Source organism: Pyrus communis, chromosome 5 (genome assembly GCF_963583255.1).
Source record: "Pyrus communis chromosome 5, drPyrComm1.1, whole genome shotgun sequence".
NCBI lineage: Eukaryota > Viridiplantae > Streptophyta > Magnoliopsida > Rosales > Rosaceae > Pyrus > Pyrus communis.
In genome coordinates this window covers 1,989,787-2,010,716 of record NC_084807.1, presented here as the reverse complement: position 1 = coordinate 2,010,716, position 20,930 = coordinate 1,989,787, and the positions used below count along the sequence as shown (strand labels likewise).

The 20,930-nt window shown below is 36.2% G+C and overlaps 3 protein-coding genes across 8 annotated transcripts; 2 read left to right on the top strand and 1 right to left on the bottom strand.

Moving 5' to 3' along the window:
- The first annotated feature begins 1,604 nt into the window (after positions 1-1,604).
- LOC137735135 (U-box domain-containing protein 43-like) lies at positions 1,605-5,392 on the top strand. The gene is made up of 3 exons (XM_068474521.1): positions 1,605-2,778; positions 2,872-3,172; positions 3,671-5,392. The coding sequence occupies exons 1-3, from the start codon at positions 2,035-2,037 to the stop codon at positions 5,122-5,124; spliced, it is 2,499 nt and encodes an 832-aa protein (XP_068330622.1). The 5' UTR covers positions 1,605-2,034; the 3' UTR covers positions 5,125-5,392.
- An 831-nt stretch (positions 5,393-6,223) lies between these two features.
- Positions 6,224-20,629, top strand: LOC137733850 (uncharacterized). Of its 2 annotated transcripts, XM_068473044.1 has the most exons (5): positions 6,224-6,413; positions 6,661-6,695; positions 14,771-14,871; positions 17,158-18,270; positions 20,043-20,629. In XM_068473044.1, the coding sequence occupies exons 4-5, from the start codon at positions 17,562-17,564 to the stop codon at positions 20,495-20,497; spliced, it is 1,164 nt and encodes a 387-aa protein (XP_068329145.1). In that variant the 5' UTR covers positions 6,224-6,413; positions 6,661-6,695; positions 14,771-14,871; positions 17,158-17,561; the 3' UTR covers positions 20,498-20,629. The 2 variants fall into 2 exon arrangements, with proteins under 2 accessions (XP_068329145.1, XP_068329144.1); XM_068473043.1 differs by having other exon boundaries at positions 6,224-6,695.
- On the bottom strand, positions 7,564-14,754 carry LOC137733851 (peter Pan-like protein). Of its 5 annotated transcripts, none has more exons than XM_068473045.1 (13): positions 14,438-14,754; positions 14,000-14,349; positions 13,828-13,887; positions 13,509-13,688; positions 13,255-13,358; positions 12,912-13,170; positions 12,241-12,296; positions 10,030-11,624; positions 9,750-9,847; positions 8,857-8,885; positions 8,349-8,458; positions 8,100-8,235; positions 7,564-7,893 (listed from the first exon to the last, which is right to left on the bottom strand). In XM_068473045.1, the coding sequence occupies exons 3-6, from the start codon at positions 13,843-13,845 to the stop codon at positions 13,152-13,154; spliced, it is 321 nt and encodes a 106-aa protein (XP_068329146.1). In that variant the 5' UTR covers positions 13,846-13,887; positions 14,000-14,349; positions 14,438-14,754; the 3' UTR covers positions 7,564-7,893; positions 8,100-8,235; positions 8,349-8,458; positions 8,857-8,885; positions 9,750-9,847; positions 10,030-11,624; positions 12,241-12,296; positions 12,912-13,151. The 5 variants fall into 5 exon arrangements, 3 of the variants coding, with proteins under 3 accessions (XP_068329146.1, XP_068329147.1, XP_068329148.1); XM_068473046.1 differs by having other exon boundaries at positions 10,030-12,296; positions 14,000-14,067; positions 14,232-14,349; XM_068473047.1 differs by lacking the exon at positions 12,241-12,296.
- Positions 20,630-20,930: the final 301 nt, after the last annotated feature.

The following is a 20,930-nucleotide window of genomic DNA, read 5'->3' as shown; positions in this document are numbered from 1 at the left end:
ACATTCTTTTAGAGTGAGAATCTTCTTAGATTTTCTATCATCTTAAATTTTTAAAATAATATTTTATAATGTTAGCATGAGAATTGTGCTGAAAATATTAAGTGGCGGAGAGTTTATAAAGACTCTCTAAAAAATAAGAACCTTATCGGCTTTTCTTTATAAAATATCCACTTGTCAAAAACAAAAAGTCAACACATTCACAAGTGGCATCACATCACAAGTGGCACATGTGAATGCCATGTAAACAATTTAAGGTTCATGCAATTATGAAAGCTAAACACCCAAATCAAAGTAGTAGAGAGAATAGACTGAGTTTTCCACTTTTCCCAACTCAAAAATAGTTCAAAACAGTAAAATTACAAGGAAAGTGCTGAGGAGACTCTCCTAGATTTTATATCACCTTATAGTTTTAGGTCAATTTTCATGAAAACATTATAAAATATTACGTCAAAAACATCAAATAGCAAAGAGTTCTCGGAGAATCACATTTTGAGAGAGTCACCATCAACAAAGGAGATGTCAAATATGCTAAATAGGACTAAAAGTCATTCAGGTGTTCTCCAATGGAGATGTTATATATGATGTGGCAGTTAAGTCATTTGACTCTTTACCTTCTAGCTATCTTTTTTAACAACAAACAAAGAAGCAGTAAAAAATATTTAATTTAACAATAGAATAAAAACTAAAATCAATTTTAACTATTTTTTAATAGTTAATGTAACGTTTTTTTTTTCTTTTTTTTTTTTTTTTTTTTGGCCAAACGAACTATAGGCTCAATATAATAACAAAATAAATATTTGACTTATTCATCGGAAAAGAAAATATTTAACTTTGTATTCAATTGGCCACATTAGCCATCAAATTAAATTTTGACATATTATATTTGACATCTCATTTAGAGATGCTTTTAGTATTTCTCAAATTACTAAGAGAGATGTTAAGATGACTCTTCATGGATTATCTGTCATATCACAATATAACGTCAATTTCTATACCAATATTATGAAATATTGTATTAAAAACATGAGTTGATTTTTTGAGTCTCCTTAACATTTCTCAATTGCTAAAGTGAAAGAAATGAGAATCAAAGCAATTTGTCAAAACTCAAAGTAACGAATTCACAAGTTCCCATAGAATATTTACCAACCAGATATTTGGATTCTTTCTAGTAAACTACTCTGTAAAGCGAGAAATTTTTAGTTATGACGGGAACATGAATAATACATCACATGTTTTTATGTACATAGTGAAAAATTTAAAGTTTTAAGTTATTAACCTTTTAATACACATATCTCATCATTTATATAGAAACACGTGATGTATCATTTCGTGTAATGGTCACACTGAAAAATCTCTTAGTAAAGCAGCCACACACGTAGCGGTTGACCCACGAAACCTCACAAGCTCCCCTTTACACATTCAAAGCCACATTAAAGTTTATAAAGCTCCGGCGGTTTGATGCAAACATAAACCTCAATGACGTATTTCTTTAAAAAAAACATATATATATATATATATATATTATATAATTATTTTTTTGTAAAGAATACAATTATAGTATAACAAAACCAACAAAGCAATCAAATGGAAAAAGAATGAGAGAACCAAAAACAGGCGGAGAAGTAATTGCCAATGTTTGACTGCTTCTCCTGCATTCCACCATTTTCTTTCAATGGTGTAAGAACAACAACTAGAAGGGGGAGATATTATCATTACATTAATAACCAATTAGCAGCCTAGTCAAAGCAGACTGACGCTGACCCTTTTGATACCTCTTCACATAAATCCAAACTACAAACTTCCAAGCCTTCTTGCCATTCACTATTTCCCCATTCAAGACGGCCAAGAAATCAACATTTCAAGTCTTTTTACCTTTGCAAGTCGATTTCAATACTTTTTCCTTGTATCTTCTCTGTGTTCCCATTCGTTTATATATTTCAACCATTCGAACAGTCTGTAGCGTCACAAATCTCTCTCTTGGGTGTATCCTTGTTAATTTGCTCTGTTTCTTTGCAGTGAGGAGAGAGGAAGAATATGGAGGAGAAGAGAGGTTTTAGAGAACTTGTGATGGAGATTAAAGCATTGGTGATTGAGGTGAGTTCTTTAGCTCAAAACTCAGAAGCCCAAAGAGAAGTGGTGACTGAATTTGTAATCTTGGTTGGGAAATTAGCTCCAATTCTTGATGGATTAATGGAGAATACCAAGTTTTTTAATCACCAACCAGTGAGAAAAGCTGTTGAGTCTCTTGGGTCAGAGCTCAAGAGAGCCAAGGCTTTGCTGAAAACCCAAGAGACAAAATCATTTGTTAGACAAGTTGAGGATGTAGTTCATGATCTTGGGAGATCATTAGGGTTAGTACTCTTGGCAAGTCTAGAAGTGTCTGCAGATTTGAAGCACAAGATTGGGGGCTTACACAAGGATTTGATAAGTACACGGTTCGATGTGAGTTCGTTTGCGAGCACTAGTTATGGTTCTGGTCTTGTTAGTGAGTTGGAAATGGAAGTGGAGGTGGAAGAGGAAATACAGGAGGAGAAAAGGGTTTCTTTTGGTATTGATGATGTTTCTTTGCAAATTAAGTATGGTGATGATGAACAGCTTAAATTTGCACTTTTGGAATTGAATGATTTGATTGGAGACAAAAGGGTTGGAGATGAATGGATTACTAATGAAGGTGTTATTCCGATTCTGTTTAATCGGTTGAGTTCGAGTGATTCAGATAATCGGCTATGTATTATTCGATTGTTAAGCAGCCTTGCTTCAGATAATGCTGATAATAAGGTAATTTCTTCTTTTTGTGTTCATATCAATCTTGATTTTAAATTTATGATTTCCATGTGAATTTGTTATCTCACTTTATAAAGTAGTGTGCAGGAGAAAATGGCAGACGTTGGTTTTTTATCTGCGATCGTGAAATCATTGGTACGAGATGAAGAAGAAAGGAAAGAAGCTGTGGGGTTGTTGCTGTATCTCTCGGATCTTCAGTCAGTCAGGCGCCGGCTTGGGCGGATTCAAGGGTGTATAGTTATGTTGGTTGCCTTGTTAAATGGGGATGATCGTGTCGCCTCACATTACGCAGGGAAGTTGTTGAATGCATTGTCTAGCAATACTCAGAATGCACTTCATATGGCAGAGGCCGGTTACTTTGAGCCGCTAGTGCAGTACCTAAAAGAAGGTGATGCAAAGCTTCCTCTCACTTTTGCAGCTCCTTTTGTTTTGATGATTATCTAACCACAGGGCAGTAGAATCTAAAACTGTAACCCTGAAAAACTGATTATTTGTGTAATTTGCTTGAATCTGTGGTTTATAGCTGAGTGAAATTAGTTTTTTTTTTTTTTTTGTTTTTCATATGCTTAATTTCAATCAGGGTATTAGCCAAACGATAATCACAGTTCACCTCGAATTTGGATTTGACCTCCCGTTTATGGTCTTAGCGTTCAAGCTGAACCGGCAAATTTAGTAGGATACAATTTCGTTGTAATACATCTTACAGTGATACAGCTGAGGCATTCAGCACATAAATGTGTCTTTGTATAGATCAACTTTGTTTTGTCAATGAACATTACAGAGATCATGGTATTTTAACCTCCATTTTCTTGTTGGTAAGGTTTAACCTCCACCATCCTGCAAATTCCGGGGCACTTAACAAACTATCCATATCATGTCTTTGCAGGTTCGGACATGAGTAAGATCCTGATGGCAACAGCACTCTCAAGGATGGAGCTCACAGATCAAAGTAGAGCTTCCCTCGGGGAAAATGGTGCGATTGAACCCCTTGTCAGAATGTTTAGTGTAGGCAAGCTCGAAGCCAAATTATCTGCTTTAAGTGCCTTGAAAAATCTGTCAAACCTGACAGAAAATATCCAGCGGTTGATCAGTTCAGGCATCGTAGCATCCTTGCTTCAGCTCCTTTTTTCTGTGACATCAGTACTGATGACTCTTCGGGAGCCCGCATCAGCAATTCTTGCAAGGATTGCTCAATCAGAATCTATTCTTGTGAACTCAAATGTGGCTCAGCAGATGCTCTCACTTTTAAATCTCACCAGTCCGGTAATTCAAAATCACCTATTACAAGCACTTAATAGCATTGCCTCTCATTCCAGAGCAGGAAAAGTTAGAAGAAGGATGAAAGAAAATGGTGCCGTTCAGCTTCTCCTACCCTTCCTGATGGAAACCAACATTCAAATCAGGAGCAGTGCCTTGAATTTGTTTTACACTCTTTCAAAAGATTTAACAGAAGAGTTGACAGACCAACTAGGAGAAACCTATATCAGAAGAATCATCAATATCATCTCAACATCAACATCTGACAGTGAAAAAGCTGCTGCAATTGGCATACTTAGCCATCTTCCCATTAGTGACAAGAAGGTGACGGAGTTATTAAAGAGAGAGAATTTGGTACCGATAATGGTATCCATAATGAATCCAAGATCCGAAGTTGTAACACAGGAGACATGCTGGTTAGCAGAAAGCATTACAGGTCTATTGATTCGGTTCACAAGTCCTTCTGATAAGAAATTACAACTGTATTCAGCAGAACAAGGTGTAATTCCTTTGCTTGTAAAGTTACTCTCGAGTGGATCGCCTGTTGCTAAATGCAGGGCTGCAACGTCACTAGCTCAATTTTCACAGAATTCATCATCTCTAAGGAAGTCGAGGAAATCAAGGTGGTTGTGCGTTCCTCCTTCTCAAGATGCTGTTTGTGAAGTTCATGATGGAAAATGCTTTGTGAAAAGCACATTTTGTTTGGTCAAGGCAGGTGCTATCCCTCCTATAATCCAAATATTGGAAGGTGATGAGAGGGAAGCGGATGAAGCCGCACTGAGTGTCCTTGCAACCCTCTTGCACGACGACATTTGGGAAAACGGAAGCAATTACATAGCCAAAAAGTCAGGAATTCAGCCCATCATAAAAGTCCTCGAATCCGGGAGCATCAAGGCTCAAGAGAAAGCACTGTGGATATTGGAGAAGATATTCGGAGTTGAGGAACACCGAGTGACATACGCGGAGTCTGCTCAGGTAGTGCTGATTGATCTAGCGCAGCATGGTGACTCCAGATTGAAATCAACCACTGCAAAATTACTGGCGCAACTAGAGTTATTGCAAGCTCAATCTAGTTACTTTTAAGGCAATAGTGCCATATTGATGTAGGGAATGTTGTGCTTGTGATTTTACTTATACATAGACATCATACATCAATTTTCTTGAGTATCTACAAACAATTAGTGGCGACACAAATTTGACTGTTGAATTTGATTCAACTATCATTAGTTACTCAGTTAAAGTCGTTAGATCTATTTTAACGGTCAAATATATGTTAGCGCTAAATGTTTGTAGATACTCAAGAAAAATTGATCAAATACTTTTTAATTGGTATACATCTTCCTGTTGTGCTCATTATGTTGAATTCTGTTGATATGAGCATACTTACCCAAAATTATAACATGAAATGAATGTGAGAATGCAAGCAATCATGCCTTCATCTCCTGATGGAAATTCTCTCCAAGGTCGGTCCAGTGTGTTGGGGCCTATGGATATGGACATATCCAGCCCATTGAGAGATGGGTGTAATGGGTTCTAGTAGAAAAATAAAATTAAAAAATTAAAAAAACCCCATACCCATTTGATCCCATCCCTACTTTCCAACAAATCTTACTTTGAAGCCTATCATGCTATCCAAGTAACAAAATGCATTAGCCATGCTAAATCCCTTCCTCACAATATATGAATGCCTTCTAGTTCAATGCTAATTCCATTTTCCCTATCCATATAAAATTATATAGAATAGTATGACTAGTTTATAAGACTTAGCTAGTTCTATAAACATGGGACAAATTATATTGTTGTTAATTGATTGCTTTTACGTTTTAGCACAATGAGTTAAGATATTGGAGTATGCTAAAATGTTATCGTTATGAACAAGGGCAAAGTTATAGAGGCACAAGGAAAGGCGGCCGCCCTTACTCTAGCCAGAAAAGAAGCAGGAACGACTAGCCATCCCTCTAGTCGGTTGGAAAACGTGCCAGGATTACTTTGTATTTTTTTCTAGGAAATTAGCAGGACTACTTGTTTTCTCCAAGCCAAGACAACGTCATTTGGACCTGGTAATAAAAAATCATAACTAGGACAAAGTCGTTTCATAAAAAAAGTTTTAGGCCTTTAATGAAAAAAAAAAAAAAAAAGAAAAAAAAAAAGACAATTATCCTTCATATTTGTTTTACTGGTTGCCCAATTCCCAGACCCACAAATGAGAGAGCACCAACTCTATTTTCCTCTCTTCAAACCCTCCAATTCCACACTAAATCAAAGCCACCATGGAGCTGTCCAGCAGCTGAGTGAGACCACCGCTTCAACGCCAACCATGAACCACTTGTTCGTTGAGATGGGCATCGACTACGACCAACACCGCAACATGAGTCAGCTCCCTTTTGCCCATTTAACTCTCCTTCCGCTTGTTTTTGCCTTGATTGGTGATTGCCCATTTGAGAATTTCATCAGTTTAAGTATCAAAATTGTAGACTTGTTTAGTTTGGTAATTTTGAAGTGTTAAAAAATTTGAGCTTTCTTGGTTTGGCAATTTGGAATTATAGAAATTTGAGGTTTTTGTTGAAGAAAGTGGTTTGTTCTGAAGTTTGATGAAACTGTGTGGTATGACTGTGACAGGCAGGACATTACTTACAGTTCAGCGTTTCGAAGAGGTAATATGAATCTATGATCCTATGCCTTTCTAGAAATTAGTGGTAGGAAAGTTATATTGTTAGCATACTCACTGCGGATTTTCGGTTATTATATGTGTTGTTATTGAATTTTAGTTTTGACTAGAAATTACGCCTGCGCGTTGCTGCAGGAACCAACTGTTTCAGGCGTAATCGGATGAATAAAACATATTTAAGTTGAATAAATTCAACACAATTATGAACAAACAGAATGATACGTGAGTGAATGAGGTCAATAAGACGAACAATTTTGCTTTTATATACATTCAAGTGAGCTGGCATATAAACACATTGTACAATGAATGAGAAGAAACTGAACGTCTTTGATTAGAAAGATATAGTTTCCAAAAAAGTTCTGTTTCCTTAAGAAACAGAAGAAACACGTAGTTCACACATAATATGTGTCCTGCAGTGTAGGCAACCATTTCAACAGGTAATGGCAAGAAAAGAAATTAAAATATTTGGCATACGAATGCAAGCTTACAGAAACTTTGTTTTTGTACACTTTCTTCTCCCTTCAATGACAATTTGTTTCTTATCCAGAAAAATAAAATGAGCAGGTCAATGATACTCACATGCGCAAAATGCTAATCCTATGGTCTAAAGCTAACTAAGTTTATAAGTGTAAAATCCCTAATTTCACTGTATTTGGATTGATCATAGTTCGTGACTTGTTAAACTTGATATCTCCTTGTACACTTTGGGAACTTGACAGCTTAAAGAAGTGCTCATAAAAGCAAATTACACTATCTACTGAAAAACTTAAGAGAAGGGACTCAATTAGTCAACAAACAGGTGCCTCACACATAAATATTAAAGACCAAAGAGAGAAAACCAAGCCGAACTCTTCAAAATTCGTTGGCACACATGCTTCATTGGCTCAATTGAATGTATAATGCATACTTAGATACAACAATTCGAGCAATAGCTCAGAAACAGTGCTGAAATTCCATTAGCACTAATCACACACTGCCGGAACAGAGATCCTAGCAAAGCTATACCAATTAAATGACAAAGACTAAAAACCACAAACAGGAAAAAAAGAAAAAGAGTTATCAGACAACATGATTCAAATATAATTTTATTAGGGTTGGTAAAAGCACAACCCATCCAGCACTTAGAACACACAGTGGGATTTAAAAGCAGGTCTTTCTTGATTAGAAGCTCATATGTCTTGCACCTAATTTTCAAACACTCAAGCGTCAGTGTCTTAATACTTCTAACCCACAGTCCAAAACAGAAAGAACCTCATTTGATGAAAATGCCAAAATTTTCTAAGAATGGAGTCCAAAAATTTATAACATCAACTTCATGCGGGGACTTGGCTAAAATTTATTTTTAAGCATCCAAAAAGCCATTAAACTAAACATAGTTAGTTCTTCGTACCTTTGTATGAAGATCACACAGGAAAACATAATGCATTGCTACATGCTAGGTTGGAATTTCGGGGGCTAGATTAGAGCCACACTTGAGTTCGACATCGAAAGTGAGGCTTCGCTGGTGTGTTTCCACACCACATGCTCTGCAAAAGAGACAATCTCATAATCAAAAACACATAAATAAGAAATATACAATATATATATAGCAAGAGAAACTTAAGAAATGAAAAGTTCAATCAAAGTGAGTGAAGTGAACCTTTTTTCTTTTTTTAACCCAAAGCATTGAAAGTAGAACAAACCATTCTTTTGTCCTGTTTCTCCCCTCTTCTTGTGTTCCCCACTCTTTTTCACCCTTTGAAACAATAACTGATAAGGAAAAATAAAAAATTACTATTGAATAATCTAACAAATCATTTAGCACCATCGGTTGCCAACTTGCAATTTTGAGTCTGCTAACATTCCAAAATTATTATCAGCAAGTCTCCATATAACCTTTTTGATAGTGGAGAGAATTATGATAGTGGAGAACATTTCAAAATAATTATCATATGAAATGCACAATGTTACAAATAAAATTGATTAATTAGCACACCAAAAAAAATGATAGTGGAGAACAGGAAATAACTATAAAAAATTAAAAATGTCAATAGACCAGGAGAAAACTACTTTAAACAAAATGAAAACTCAGAATTTAGGATAAAACGAAGGAAAGAAATCAAACAGAAAAGAAGACAAAAGAGAAGTAAAAAATTAAAGCAAAATACCTGAAGCTCGGTGAGATTCAAGCTTCGAACTGAAAAAAAAAACATTCAATGGTCAACACCCAACCACTAATTAATTAAGTGGTGATCATGAACATGTGAATAAAATTGTAGAGGTTAATTATACGGAATCTTACCGCCAAAAAATAAAAAATAAAAAAACTAATTGAAATTATGTGTTGTGCACAGTGATATCGAAGAAGAAGAATTTCTATTTAAATTACAGATTTTCAATCAAATGCGGAATATACAAAGCAATTTTATTTCTGATTTGAATATAACCAACTAAATCCCACGTTGTATCAGTATCAATGGATCCAACATGGTGACCATCTGCCCCTCAAGTATTCATGTCTGCAAACCCTCGTCTAAAGAAAAATTCATCCAGAAATTAATCACTGAGTATGCAAGGTTGGCATGCATATTCACGTTTAATCGTGGCCATGATGATAGGAATTAAAAAAATACGAAAACAGGAATGATGTACCTTTACTTAGATTTCAGGATTCTAAAACCTGTTGCTGAGATTTGAGAAACATATGAAATGTGTTTCATGATTTCAAATTAGATTTGCATAAGAGTTCAGAAACGCAGACATCCCTTCTTTGCATTCCCCTAAATGCTTAATGCTAAACCCTAAACCCTAGGCTTTCAACACCAAAACACCCAGATAGTACCAGAATTTTGCAATGTGCAGGGAATATACTAAAAAAACTTAAACCACAATCAAGCACCATCTATCTAAACAAAATCAAAGAACCCAAACCACACACAAAATCTCCAAAATCAATTTACCCAACCCCTAAATATATAATAATAATAATAATAATGATTCTAGTAGAAATTCGAATCCACTACAACAAAACACAGAGCTAAAACAACAAAACACAGAATACCAGGTATTGCTGGATGTAGATATCCAAAACAGCGGCACCCATCAATTGATCTAATTACGTATCCATTCCCTATCCATGGCATACAAAGTATGTACTCCCTGTTTACATGTTATAAAACATTTAGTAGACCAGCAATCAAAATTAACAACCCTAATTGTTGTATACACCAAGCTCTCCAATTGAAAATGTTTAATTAAATTTTCCAACTTAAAACCCTAAATTAAATTCTACAAATTGAAATAGCAGAAACAGAATTAGAGAGAAGGAAGAAATCACTGACCTTCGAGTTGTTGAAAGCTCTGATGGGTGTTTCTTTTCATCCAGCCCTAAAAACAGAACCCACAGTTGTAATATAATATCCAATCATTGGTCAAGAATCAAATTAACCCAGCCTGTGTATAGAAAAATTGAACAAATTTAGACATTTATATGTATGTATATTCCAGTAAATGCATTGAACCCTAAATTGCAAAACTACGTCAGACTGATTGAAGAAGAGAAACAGAGAGGGAGAAGGAGAGTGAGTGGGACGGAGAGAACCCTAAAAACAGAACCCTCTGGCAACCTAATACAAAATCAAGCCAACAAATTCCATTTCAATTTTAATAAAACAAATCGAAAAAGAATAATGAAAACCAGAACGAATTACAGAGGAACTGATGGGTTTATGCATCAGCAACGTGATAAAACCCAGAAACACAAAACATAATATGTATCAGCTAAAAAAACCCAAATAAATAAATAAAACACTCAAATTTCTATGTAAAAGCGAACATATTTTGACCCCAAAACAAAGATGTCATATATGGAGGAAGAGAGAAGCGATAGAGAGGGAGATACTAACTCAACCCCACCATCTCTTTGCAGCCAACACACTCATTCCCTCAACCCTACCCTCAAATCTTGTACCCAATCAACTCTCTATGTCCCCCTAATCGTGCACCCACCGTCACCTTCTCTCAGCAACCAACCCCTTCTCCTCTCTCCCCCATATCACACCCCACCCTGTGAGGGCACTGACAGCAGACCACCTCCCTAGAAACCGGCCCTAAAAACCCATACCCATACCTCCCTTACCCGTTCCCTTTAACCCTTGCAGAAAATCCTCTCATCTCTCTCTCACCCTTGTCCCAGCTCTCTGTCTCTGCAAATCGAAGAAAACAAACCCTAAACCAAATCCCTAAAATCCCGCCTAAATCCTCCCACACTTCTCTTGGACACTCCCTATCTCTCTCTGCAATTCCTAAAACAAATCTCCTAAATCCTATCTCGGACACCCCCATCTCTCTACAAATCGCACATACAAAACCCCAAACCTAATCCTTGAAATCCCACCCAAACCTAATCCCTGAAACCCTTTCTCTTGGACACCCCATACCACAGAAAATGAATCTGAACTTTAGTTAATAAAATCGCAGGCCGCCTTCTCTCTTCCTACCTTTTAACAATTCACCAGTAAGATTATCTCAATAAAAACTTGTATTAGCAAATCCAGTGACGAATGATGTGAAACTGAAGCTGTGAAAGCTTATTTTGAGAAAGAATGAAAAGCAGTCTTTCTACAACTTGAAACCAAAATTTAAGTGAATGGCCCTGTAACCAAGGTTATTGAACATGATTAACTATCCGCAATATGACGACTATCCACTACCCTCAACCTTGTAACCTGAATCAAGCTGGTTTCACACATACCAATAGAAAACCAAAATATCAATGTTTGGGGAAGTTACCTTATTTGAAATACCACTAAAAAACAGAGTATACTTTTAGGCAAATATTGTTTAAACACCCAAACATAATTCATGATATGTGCCAAAAAGAAAATAGCTCTCGATTAGATTTCTTTTGTTCACGAACTTTCTCCCTGACAAACTCCTGAGATAAAACCAAAAAAGAAAATAAGTCACAACTGATGCAAGTAGAGGGGAAGGAGGCAGAGAAAAGTAGGAATTTATGAGTACACCACTCCTGTTTTAGGTTCCCAACTTATAAGGATGCTAACTTCATCATATAGGACTACTGTTAAAACGCATTTCTTTCCGAAATTAAATTAAGAAAAAAGTTCGATACTCACATGCCACAACACAATGTTACATAAAGTAATCTTACCATCACAACCAAATTGACACAAAACTTCAAACAGTCCTTTTGAAAGCGAAAGTCAAGCGATTAATCAAATACTCATTTTCCGAAAAAGAAAAAACCCAACAAAAATATATAAAAAGTAAAAGTACCTAAGTTCCCAATAGTCCAATCCATCAGAAAAATACAAACTTGCACATGTTTGAGTATAAGGACCATAAGAAAGAAGCAGGGGATGCAAAATTTTGAGAATGGGTCTAATAATACTCATCAAGTACAGATAATCAAAGTTAAAAGGAGGTAATAAAGGTATAGAAAAAAGAAGAATATATTCTACAAATGAATGAAACAAAAGATGGTGACACTGGAATGGAAACACTTCAGAAGGCCAGAGGAAGAGGGACAATACTATAGCAAATAAATTGATAATGCTTGTGCTCTCCTCTGTTCTTTCCCAAGTCGATCCTACAAACAAAAAACTTAAAAAACGATGCCAATCAATGACAGCTAAATTATCCCCATCCTGAATCTTTTATAAAACAAAGCACCAAGAAGATTTCAACAATAAATATTTCATACGACATTTAACATAACAAATATATTAACTTTAGATTCTAGACTTCAAATAGTTAACATAACAAATACAAATTTAACCATCATCTCTCTTATCCATTGCCTTTTCTACTATAAATGAAACCGGATATTAAATAACTGACCGTTTTACATTGGCAGATTGCAATTTCTTTGGAAATTAGTCATAAAAGTTAATACATTTCATCTCTCCATTTCTAACTTATCCTCTTATCAACTGTTGTGCACCCTAATCTAAAGAATGGAAATTTACCCGCCAAATATCAAATTGGATATCTAATAACTGGAAATTTTCCATTGGATATCTAATACATTTCAATTACTCAATTTCTATGCAACCCCAAATCCAAATACCGTGTGGTGCTCCAAATATCAATGCAAAGATGCAAACTTTTTTACGCTACAACAACAACCATACAATTTTAATAAAACCCACAAAAACCAAGTAAATAAGCAGATTTTTGGCAAAAGCGCTTAAAATACACTCACCAGAAGCAAAAGTGGAGGATGGGATTGAAGCCATTGCTGTGGTCCTCCTGGAGCTGCAGCTTAACATCTGACACAGCGGTGTTGGCGGAGGAAGAGGTAGTGCTCTGGACAACCTGACCTCTCTGGCGGCGGTTGTGAGGCAGTTGAAATCTACCGGCCTCGGTTTATCCATTGCTGTTTTTTTTCATTGGATCTCCCATTCGGTCTCACTGTTGTTATATCCGTTTCTGTTCTTCCTTGTCAATTAGGATCTGCACCCCTGAAAACCCACAAAGACATTAGAAATGGAACCCACTGCATATCTTATGAAAATAGCGTTGAGCCTTGAGGTGTCCTCACAAACCTAAGGTATGGCGCAGTTGGAGTTTTCGACAACATGAGGAAATGTGTAACCCCCATAGGCCCAGCCACATTAAAAAAGTCTCTAAGATTGTTCCGCCTCTTCTCCTGCAAAAACATTGCGGAAAAAGCTCAGCTCTTTACTTCAGATTCTTACTTCTCATTTTCATCAGCTCTTCAAATCAATTAAAATATAAACAAATCAAATATCATAAAGCATTGCAAAATATATTAAGACCGGAACGAATATTTGCATACCTTAAGCTTAAAGGCAGTGTAGGGAAGCACCAGTTTCCTCAAATCAGCTTGAAGCTGCTTCAGAGGACCAGGCAACTTGCATCTGGAAAACACAAACCTCCTTGGGATTTTATCCCCTGTGATATGGTCCATATTAGCCTGCTTCTTCGTCAAAACTGACTTCACAAACACGTTCTTCTTCTGTTTTCAAATTTTCAGAAACACAACAATCAACTACTTCTCCGAGATAATTAACAAAACAAAACAAACAAACAAACAAAAAAACCTCTTTGATTCAGTTTTCCAACAACCAAACAGAACCTAAAAATTTCAAGCTTACATTTTTTAAGGTAGCCATGATAGCGTTTGCAATTTCAGCTCCGTAACTTTGTGATTAATACTGCAAAAAATTAAAACAAAAAAATTAAATGCATTTAGAGTAGAGAGAGAGTGAATTTATGCTAGGTATTCGTCAGATAATTAAAACTAATTGAAAAATTAAACAAAATTACCTTTGGGCGTTTAGGGTTTTGGGGGATCTCTGTCTCTGTGTGAGGTTTTAGACGAAGGAATGAGATGACTGAACGCGCGAGGCAAATTAGGTTTGTTTATTAGGCGTATCCGAATCGTCTAATCATACTAAGGAAATCAAGATGCATCCAGAACACATACAGTCAAACTGGAATGCGCAGGGAGAAGCGGAAGAAGAAAAAGAAGATCGAGAGGGGGTAATTGATAGCTTACATGACACTGGTCGTGGTCGGAGTTGACAGAAATCAACGAAGTCCTGTGCGATTTCATCGTTGTGAGCCGTGAGAGAGAATACGATGGTCACATCACGATTTTATCACCAGAAGGTCGACTGTTCCAAGTTGGAAAATAGAAAAATTAAAATTCAAGAACAATAAACTAACAGAAACCAATTACAGATGAGGAAACAGTCAAATTACCTCAACAAAAATCCATGATTATTCCATAAGTGCTGATTCTATGGGTTTTGAAGGGGGAAAGTTTTTTTATTTGAGATGGAGGATGTTCGATCTGGGGATTTTAGGTGAGCAGATGGGATCTGAGGGAGAGAGAAAGGGGAGGAAGAGAATGGTAAAGTGACGATCGCACCCTGCCTTTCCACGATCATCAACACGCAGGTATCATGATCAACGGCAGAGAGAGTCAGTGGCAACCTCGTAAATAAAGTGAAATTCGGCCCAAAACACTGTTCATTTCTACAGTGCAATTTTGCCAGCTTCTTTAGACTAAAGTAATTGGAATTGGTGTAATAGGAATCCTTATATGATAACCTGCTGTTACATTTGAGCATATGAAGCTAGAGATCGAGCTAGAAGTGCCTCGTTTATTCCAAATGTCGCTGGATATCAAGAAGGTAAAATCAGCCTTTCCTTAGTAAAGTATATGCGCTTTTTGAATATGAATTCATGAATTATCTAAAACATATCTTGTTAAAGTCCCACATCGGGGTTCAAAGAAATCCAATGGGTTTAAATAGGATTACCCTACTTTAACTAATATCAAGATCTTTTGTGGTAAAACCCCACACCTGACGGATTAGGCAGGTGTTAAAGTTGGAAACAGTATCAGTGTCGTTAGAATGAAGCGAACTCGGCGATCTAAAAATCCAACATATCTTACCCTTTCAAAATATATACATTTGCCACTAGTTATGAGGCCTAGGGAGACGCAAGAACATGACACTACTTATCAGATTATTGCCTACCTGCTATACTCTCTTCAAAATATAGTAAGCAACATTTTCTGTTGGTAGTAACATGGGGTGATATTTTCCATTACCTTTTCATGTATGAATTTGTGGAGAAACTGTTTCTTTTGAGCTTAGCTCAATTCATTGTGAAGAAACAATCTAAACTTTAACTTGTCAGTTATCAGATGTTTAACTACCTGCTATTCTTTTTCCAAATCCGCAAAAAACTACAAACCAAACCAAATTATTGGATCCGACTATCTTAAAAGGCCATTGGTTAAGCTTGCATGTTTCCGAAGGAATGATATATAAATCCAAACTCAACAGCATTGTTTCTTCGTCACGAAGCAATGAGATTACAAGTGATTTTTTTTTTACATTTTTTCAGTGATAATTTTTGAGACTGAACCACTGAATCCGCAATGTAAAAATCAAGCGATATTTTATCGAAGTCAAGAGATCCCATATATTGGATTTTGGGACGGAAGAGTGATTGATACTTTGGGTAGAGAAACAAGAGAAAATGTGAAAATGAAAAATTAAATCTGAAATTGATTTTATGGAGTCCTGATTTTAAAATCTGTTTTTTTTTTTTTTTTTTTTTCCTTTCTCTTTTTGAATATCAGTTTTCTTCTGAAAAAAATAAAACAATTATTGTTGTAATTAATATTTATTATGTGGCTGTTCACTTTAGAGTCAATATGTAATATGTAATTAGTTAGGACATTTTTTATGTAAATCCTACACTTATAAATAGGCACTCAAATAGGAACAAAAATACATTTTGATTTCTCCTCCCTATCTCTTTCGTTTTTCTCTATATTTCCTTGTTCTCTAAAATATTACGGACAATGAATTGATTATCAAACTAGTAGAAGTCTTTGCCGCTAGTTCACAATATAGTGGCATTCTTCTAGCATTTTCAAGATAGAGATGCAAATTTGAGATGTAAAGGTTAGATTTATATCTTATTTTGCATTTTTAGAATGTGTAAATATGAGTTTTAATGGAGAAATGAAAATTTGAGATTCCAGGTACTTTTCTCTCATATAGAGGGGTCCATCTCCTGAAGGTGTAAAAAAATTTACATTTTTACGTTTTTCAATTAAAATGAGTGTTTCACAAGACTTTCCTACCATTGAAAATGAAAATGCTCATTCCAAGATATTTTGCTATTGTTTAGAGATGCTCTTAGTCATTAGCTCACATCTCATAGTGTCTTGACGCAAACCCCCTTCTCCTATAGAAAGAACTAGGAGAATGTCACAAGTGATGCATGTGCAGTGAGTCAATAAAATTAGTTATTTGTAAATGAGTCATATTACTAAATTAGCCCTGGTCTTGTTTTGGATGTGTGAGAATTAAGAATGAATATTTTGTGGAATCTCCAAGAGAGGAAAAGTGGGATGTTGTATTTCCAGGATTGGATTTCACATTCGAATGAACCTCATAATCTTAAGAAAGTAGGTTTTTTTAGCTATGGGCCTATGGTTTCGCTACTATTTCGACACTAAAAATTGTAGGGAAGGTGTTTGATATTGTTAAAAGAAGGACAGAAGGGCCCAAGTTGCATTTGAGTTGCATCTGCAACTCTCCAGCTGTGTTGAGTTGCAGCCGCCACTTTAGTTGCTTGTAACTAGTACAAATCAATCAATCTATCTTGTAACTTGCATCTAGGGCTAGTTGTTTTATCTGTTCTAGGGCTAGCTGTTTTATCTATTAGTTCCTTCAGTGGTATGTTGCCCTAGTTTGTCCAAAGGCTTTCAGCCTTGCTCGATCTCTCTATAAGAGCCCCCACTTGTAAATCAAACATATGATGAAATACATACCAAAAGTTTAAGCAAGAATTCAATATGGTATCAGAGCATGAACCTTAATCGACCTACCTTTGATTGATTCACCATTGTTATTCTTTCTTCTATTTTTTTTTTTTTTTTTAAATTATGGCAGAAGACAATCCGATTATTTCAAAGGCTACCAGTTCCTCTACTTCATCTCTCAACGTAGTTCATGGTGAAATCATTCCAAATCAAAAGCTATGCTCAGTTTTGCTAAATGAATTCAACTACCTTCCTTGATCTCGGGCTGTGACTCTTGCCCTAGGAGGAAGATCGAAGTTGGGATACATCAATGGTAACATTGAACCTCATGCATCTACCTCTCCTACGTACGATGCATGGATGTGTAATGATCAGTTGGTCATGTCCTGGGTTCTCAACTTCCTGGAGCCCAAGTTATCTGAGCTTTTTAGGTACTCAAAATCTTCACATCTTCTTTTGGAAGCCATCAAAGAGATGTATGGAAGCCTAAACAATGCTACTCGAGTTTTCTAACTAAAAAAGAACCTTGCTAGTATGAAGCAAAGTGATCAAGCCTTTGTTCAACACCTTGGGAGCTTGAAGACTATGTGGAATGAACTCAATCTGTATCGTCCACATACTACTGATTCCGCTATACTCTTGAAGAGAGCTGATGAAGACAAGGTTTTCCAACTCCTAGCTAGTTTGGGATCTGAATATGAAAACCTTCGCAGCCATCTCCTAATGACTCATGAGCTTCATTCATTTGTGAGTGTGTGTTATGCTGTCCAACGAGATGAAACTTGCTGGAAAGTGATGGAAGTTGATATCAAGCATAACTTAAAGGCTAGAGCTTTCTCTGTCAACCACAAGCTTGGAGACAAGCAGCAGTTCAAGGGAAAAAGATCAGAATGGCATGAATGGAAGTGCACCTACTGCAATGAAAGTGGGCATGTGAGAGAAAAGTGCTGGATTTTACACCCAAAACTGAGACCAAAGTTTGAGAAAGAGAACAAGTTCTCCAGAGATGCCAAGGGTCCCTCAACACCCAAAGCATACCATGCAACCAGCACACCAACTGATGGACTGGTAGACTTCACCTCAAATCCAGCTGCCTTGATTAATGAGTTTGCTGCTTATATCCAAAGAAAGAGAGGAAGTTTTGAGAGTGAAGACAAAGCAACTAAGAATCCGACAACTTTACTTGGCCAGTTCGCCAATTTTTTGGTAGATTCAGAAAGTGTGCAGAAAGGAGATATCCCAGGTATTATTAGTGCTCTCTTAACAGCTCTTAATGTAAATACTTTTCATGATTGTTGGATTATAGACTCTGCTGCCACTGACCAAATGACCTGTAAATCTTCTAGCTTGCATGATTTTAAGCCTTTACAAGAAGCTAGATGTGTGTCTATAGCTAATGGTAAGGGGGAGCGTGTCTTAGACAAAGTGAAAATCAGTTTAATGGGTGATAGGGTGAAGTCAACTGAACTTTTTGTTCCTTTTTTTTCCCTTTCCAACTTCTGTCAGTTGGAAGAATAACAAATACCCTAGATTGCCTTGCAATTTTCACCCCTCACAATGTTGTTTTTCAAGATCAAGGAACCAAGAAGAAGATTGGTGAAGGGTTCTACTTGAATGGTTTGTACTATCTATCAAAGGATGTCAATGTTGTCCAAGAGTCTATTGTCAGCTTAAGCATCGCACAAGAACACCAACTTTGGCATCAACGTTTAGCTTACCCCTCATAACCAATATTGTATATTTTGTTTCCAAATATTTGTAAAGATTCCCATGATTGTGAAACATGTCAACTCACAAAAGCCACTAGGCTTCCTTTTGTAACATCCAAGTCTAGAACTAGCAAGTTATTTGAAATAGTTCATTCTTATGTATAGGGTCCTTCTAGGATTGAATCAGTTGAGGGTTATAGGTACTATCTTATCTTTGTTGATAATTACTCTAGGGTTACATGGTTGTATCTTTTGAAGTTTAAGAGTTAAGTGTTTGATGCCTTTAAAGATTTTCACAAGCTAGTTACAAATCATTTCTCTACTAAAATACACATTAAGGTCAAACAATGGCACTAAGTATACATCCAATATCATGTCAAATTATTTAAGCACACATGGCATATGCACCAAACCAGTTGTGTGGGTACACCACAAAAAAATGGTGTAGCCGAGAAGAAGAATCGAGATTTATTGGAAAAACCCCAATCTCTAATGTTTCAAGTGAATGTGCCTAAAAGGTTTTGGTCTCAAGGAATGCTTGCAGCCACCTACATAATTAACAGCTTGCCAAGTAGTGTGTTGAACTCTAGGTCTCCATATGAAGTCATGAAAGGAAGAACCATTGATCTCTGACACTTTAGAAGATTTGGATGCATTGGTTTTGTTTATATTCAAGTTGCTCACCGAGACAAATTGGAACCTCGAGCAACCAAGTGTGTGTTCATGGGCTATTCTAGCTCTCAGAAAGGTTTCACATCATTTGAAAATTTGCAAAACCTAAGGAATGGAAGGAGAAAGATTTCTCGTATACCACAATCATTATTTAATTAACTAGTTTTTCTTAATTATTAGTTTATTAAATAATGAGCTAAATTTAAATTTTTAATTAATTCAAATGATGTGGTTATCCACATCAAATGCCACCTAAGGTGGTATGAAAATGTGGTACAAAAAACATGAATGGTATTACTCATTCCATATTTGTTAGAGTAATGGAGTTCAGCCACGTCATAAGTATCCGTCAAACGACATAAGGACATTGGTGCAGTTTCCTTAAAAACGACATAAGAACACTTTCCTACCAAATTTAGGAAATTAAAAAGGAAAAATGTAGACAAATTAGAAACTGTCTTTCAAATTTCGTGGAAATATCTAAAAAACCTAAAAGAATATTTACTAATTCCTATATATATACCTACACGATCCATCTATTTTGTTTACTTTTGCAAAACTTGGTAACTCGTTCTGCTTGTTGAGAGTTCAGATTTCTTCGTGTTCGTGTTTCGTGATTTGTGTGCGTACGTAGGTAGAAGGAAGAGTGAAGATCCGACGATAATGGTGAAGTCAGCGTCCAACAGAGAGTGCGACGAACAGAAACCGCGTCGACCCAAAAGTTCCACGAAGCTGCATCACGGAACATCGTTCAAGAAGTCGAAACCAAGCAAGGGTTTTGAGGGTTTTGAGGATGACGTGATGTTTTATATCGAGGAGTTTATGCCGGAGGCTTCAGAACAATCTACTTCTACATCTTCCACTTCTTCCACGGTGATCGATCCAGTTAGTGCTGCCGTTGCTGATGATGTCGATAACTTCTTGGCCGACAGCATTGATTTCGCGGCGGAGGGTGTTTTTGGCGACGTTAATTTTGATGGGTCCGACGATGATCTTGTTACTAATTACTTGACGGCATTGTTTGATGATTGCAACGACGTTCCAGATTCGGTACAGAGCTGCCAAGATGTTGATGAGCTGCTGGAATAATATCTTGATTTCCCCTCAGTTGGCGTGAATTATTAATTAGGTTTTGTTTTAATTAAGGGGTAATGTTGATAGTTCATACTACCACTCATACTGTTTTTATCCAATTCTTAATTAGTTTTTTTTCTATCTTGTACGGGCTTGAGAAAATCTTGGTTAATTTTTTTTTTATTTGTTTCCACATCCTTACATACTGCAAAACACGCAAATTCTTGAAAATTAATGAAAAATACATGTACGAAATAAAAAATTTTACATCTAACAAGTGAATAGGGTTGCGATTTATGGGGTAAATTCTTTACAAGAATTAATCCTCTAATGCGATCTCTAAAAATGTATGGAAAGGCCAAAATATGTGCGATTTATGGGGTAAATTCTTTACAAGAATTAATCCTCTAATGCGATCTCTAAAAATGTATGGAAAGGCCAAAATATG

What these genes read in the sequence shown, in the direction of transcription:
- LOC137735135 (XM_068474521.1), top strand. Translation starts at nt 2,035, where the DNA reads ATGGAGGAGAAGAGAGGTTTTAGAGAACTTGTGATGGAGATTAAAGCA. An exon ending in CAGATAATGCTGATAATAAG is followed by an intron (nt 2,779 to 2,871) that starts GTAATTTCTTCT and finishes AGTAGTGTGCAG; the next exon opens with GAGAAAATGGCAGACGTTGG. An exon ending in AGTGCAGTACCTAAAAGAAG is followed by an intron (nt 3,173 to 3,670) that starts GTGATGCAAAGC and finishes ATGTCTTTGCAG; the next exon opens with GTTCGGACATGAGTAAGATC.
- LOC137733851 (XM_068473045.1), bottom strand. An exon ending in ACACTGCCTTTAAGCTTAAG is followed by an intron (nt 13,359 to 13,508) that starts GTATGCAAATAT and finishes ATGTTTTTGCAG; the next exon opens with GAGAAGAGGCGGAACAATCT.
- LOC137733850 (XM_068473044.1), top strand. Translation starts at nt 17,562, where the DNA reads ATGAAGCAAAGTGATCAAGCCTTTGTTCAACACCTTGGGAGCTTGAAG. An exon ending in GCAGAAAGGAGATATCCCAG is followed by an intron (nt 18,271 to 20,042) that starts GTATTATTAGTG and finishes GTGCGTACGTAG; the next exon opens with GTAGAAGGAAGAGTGAAGAT.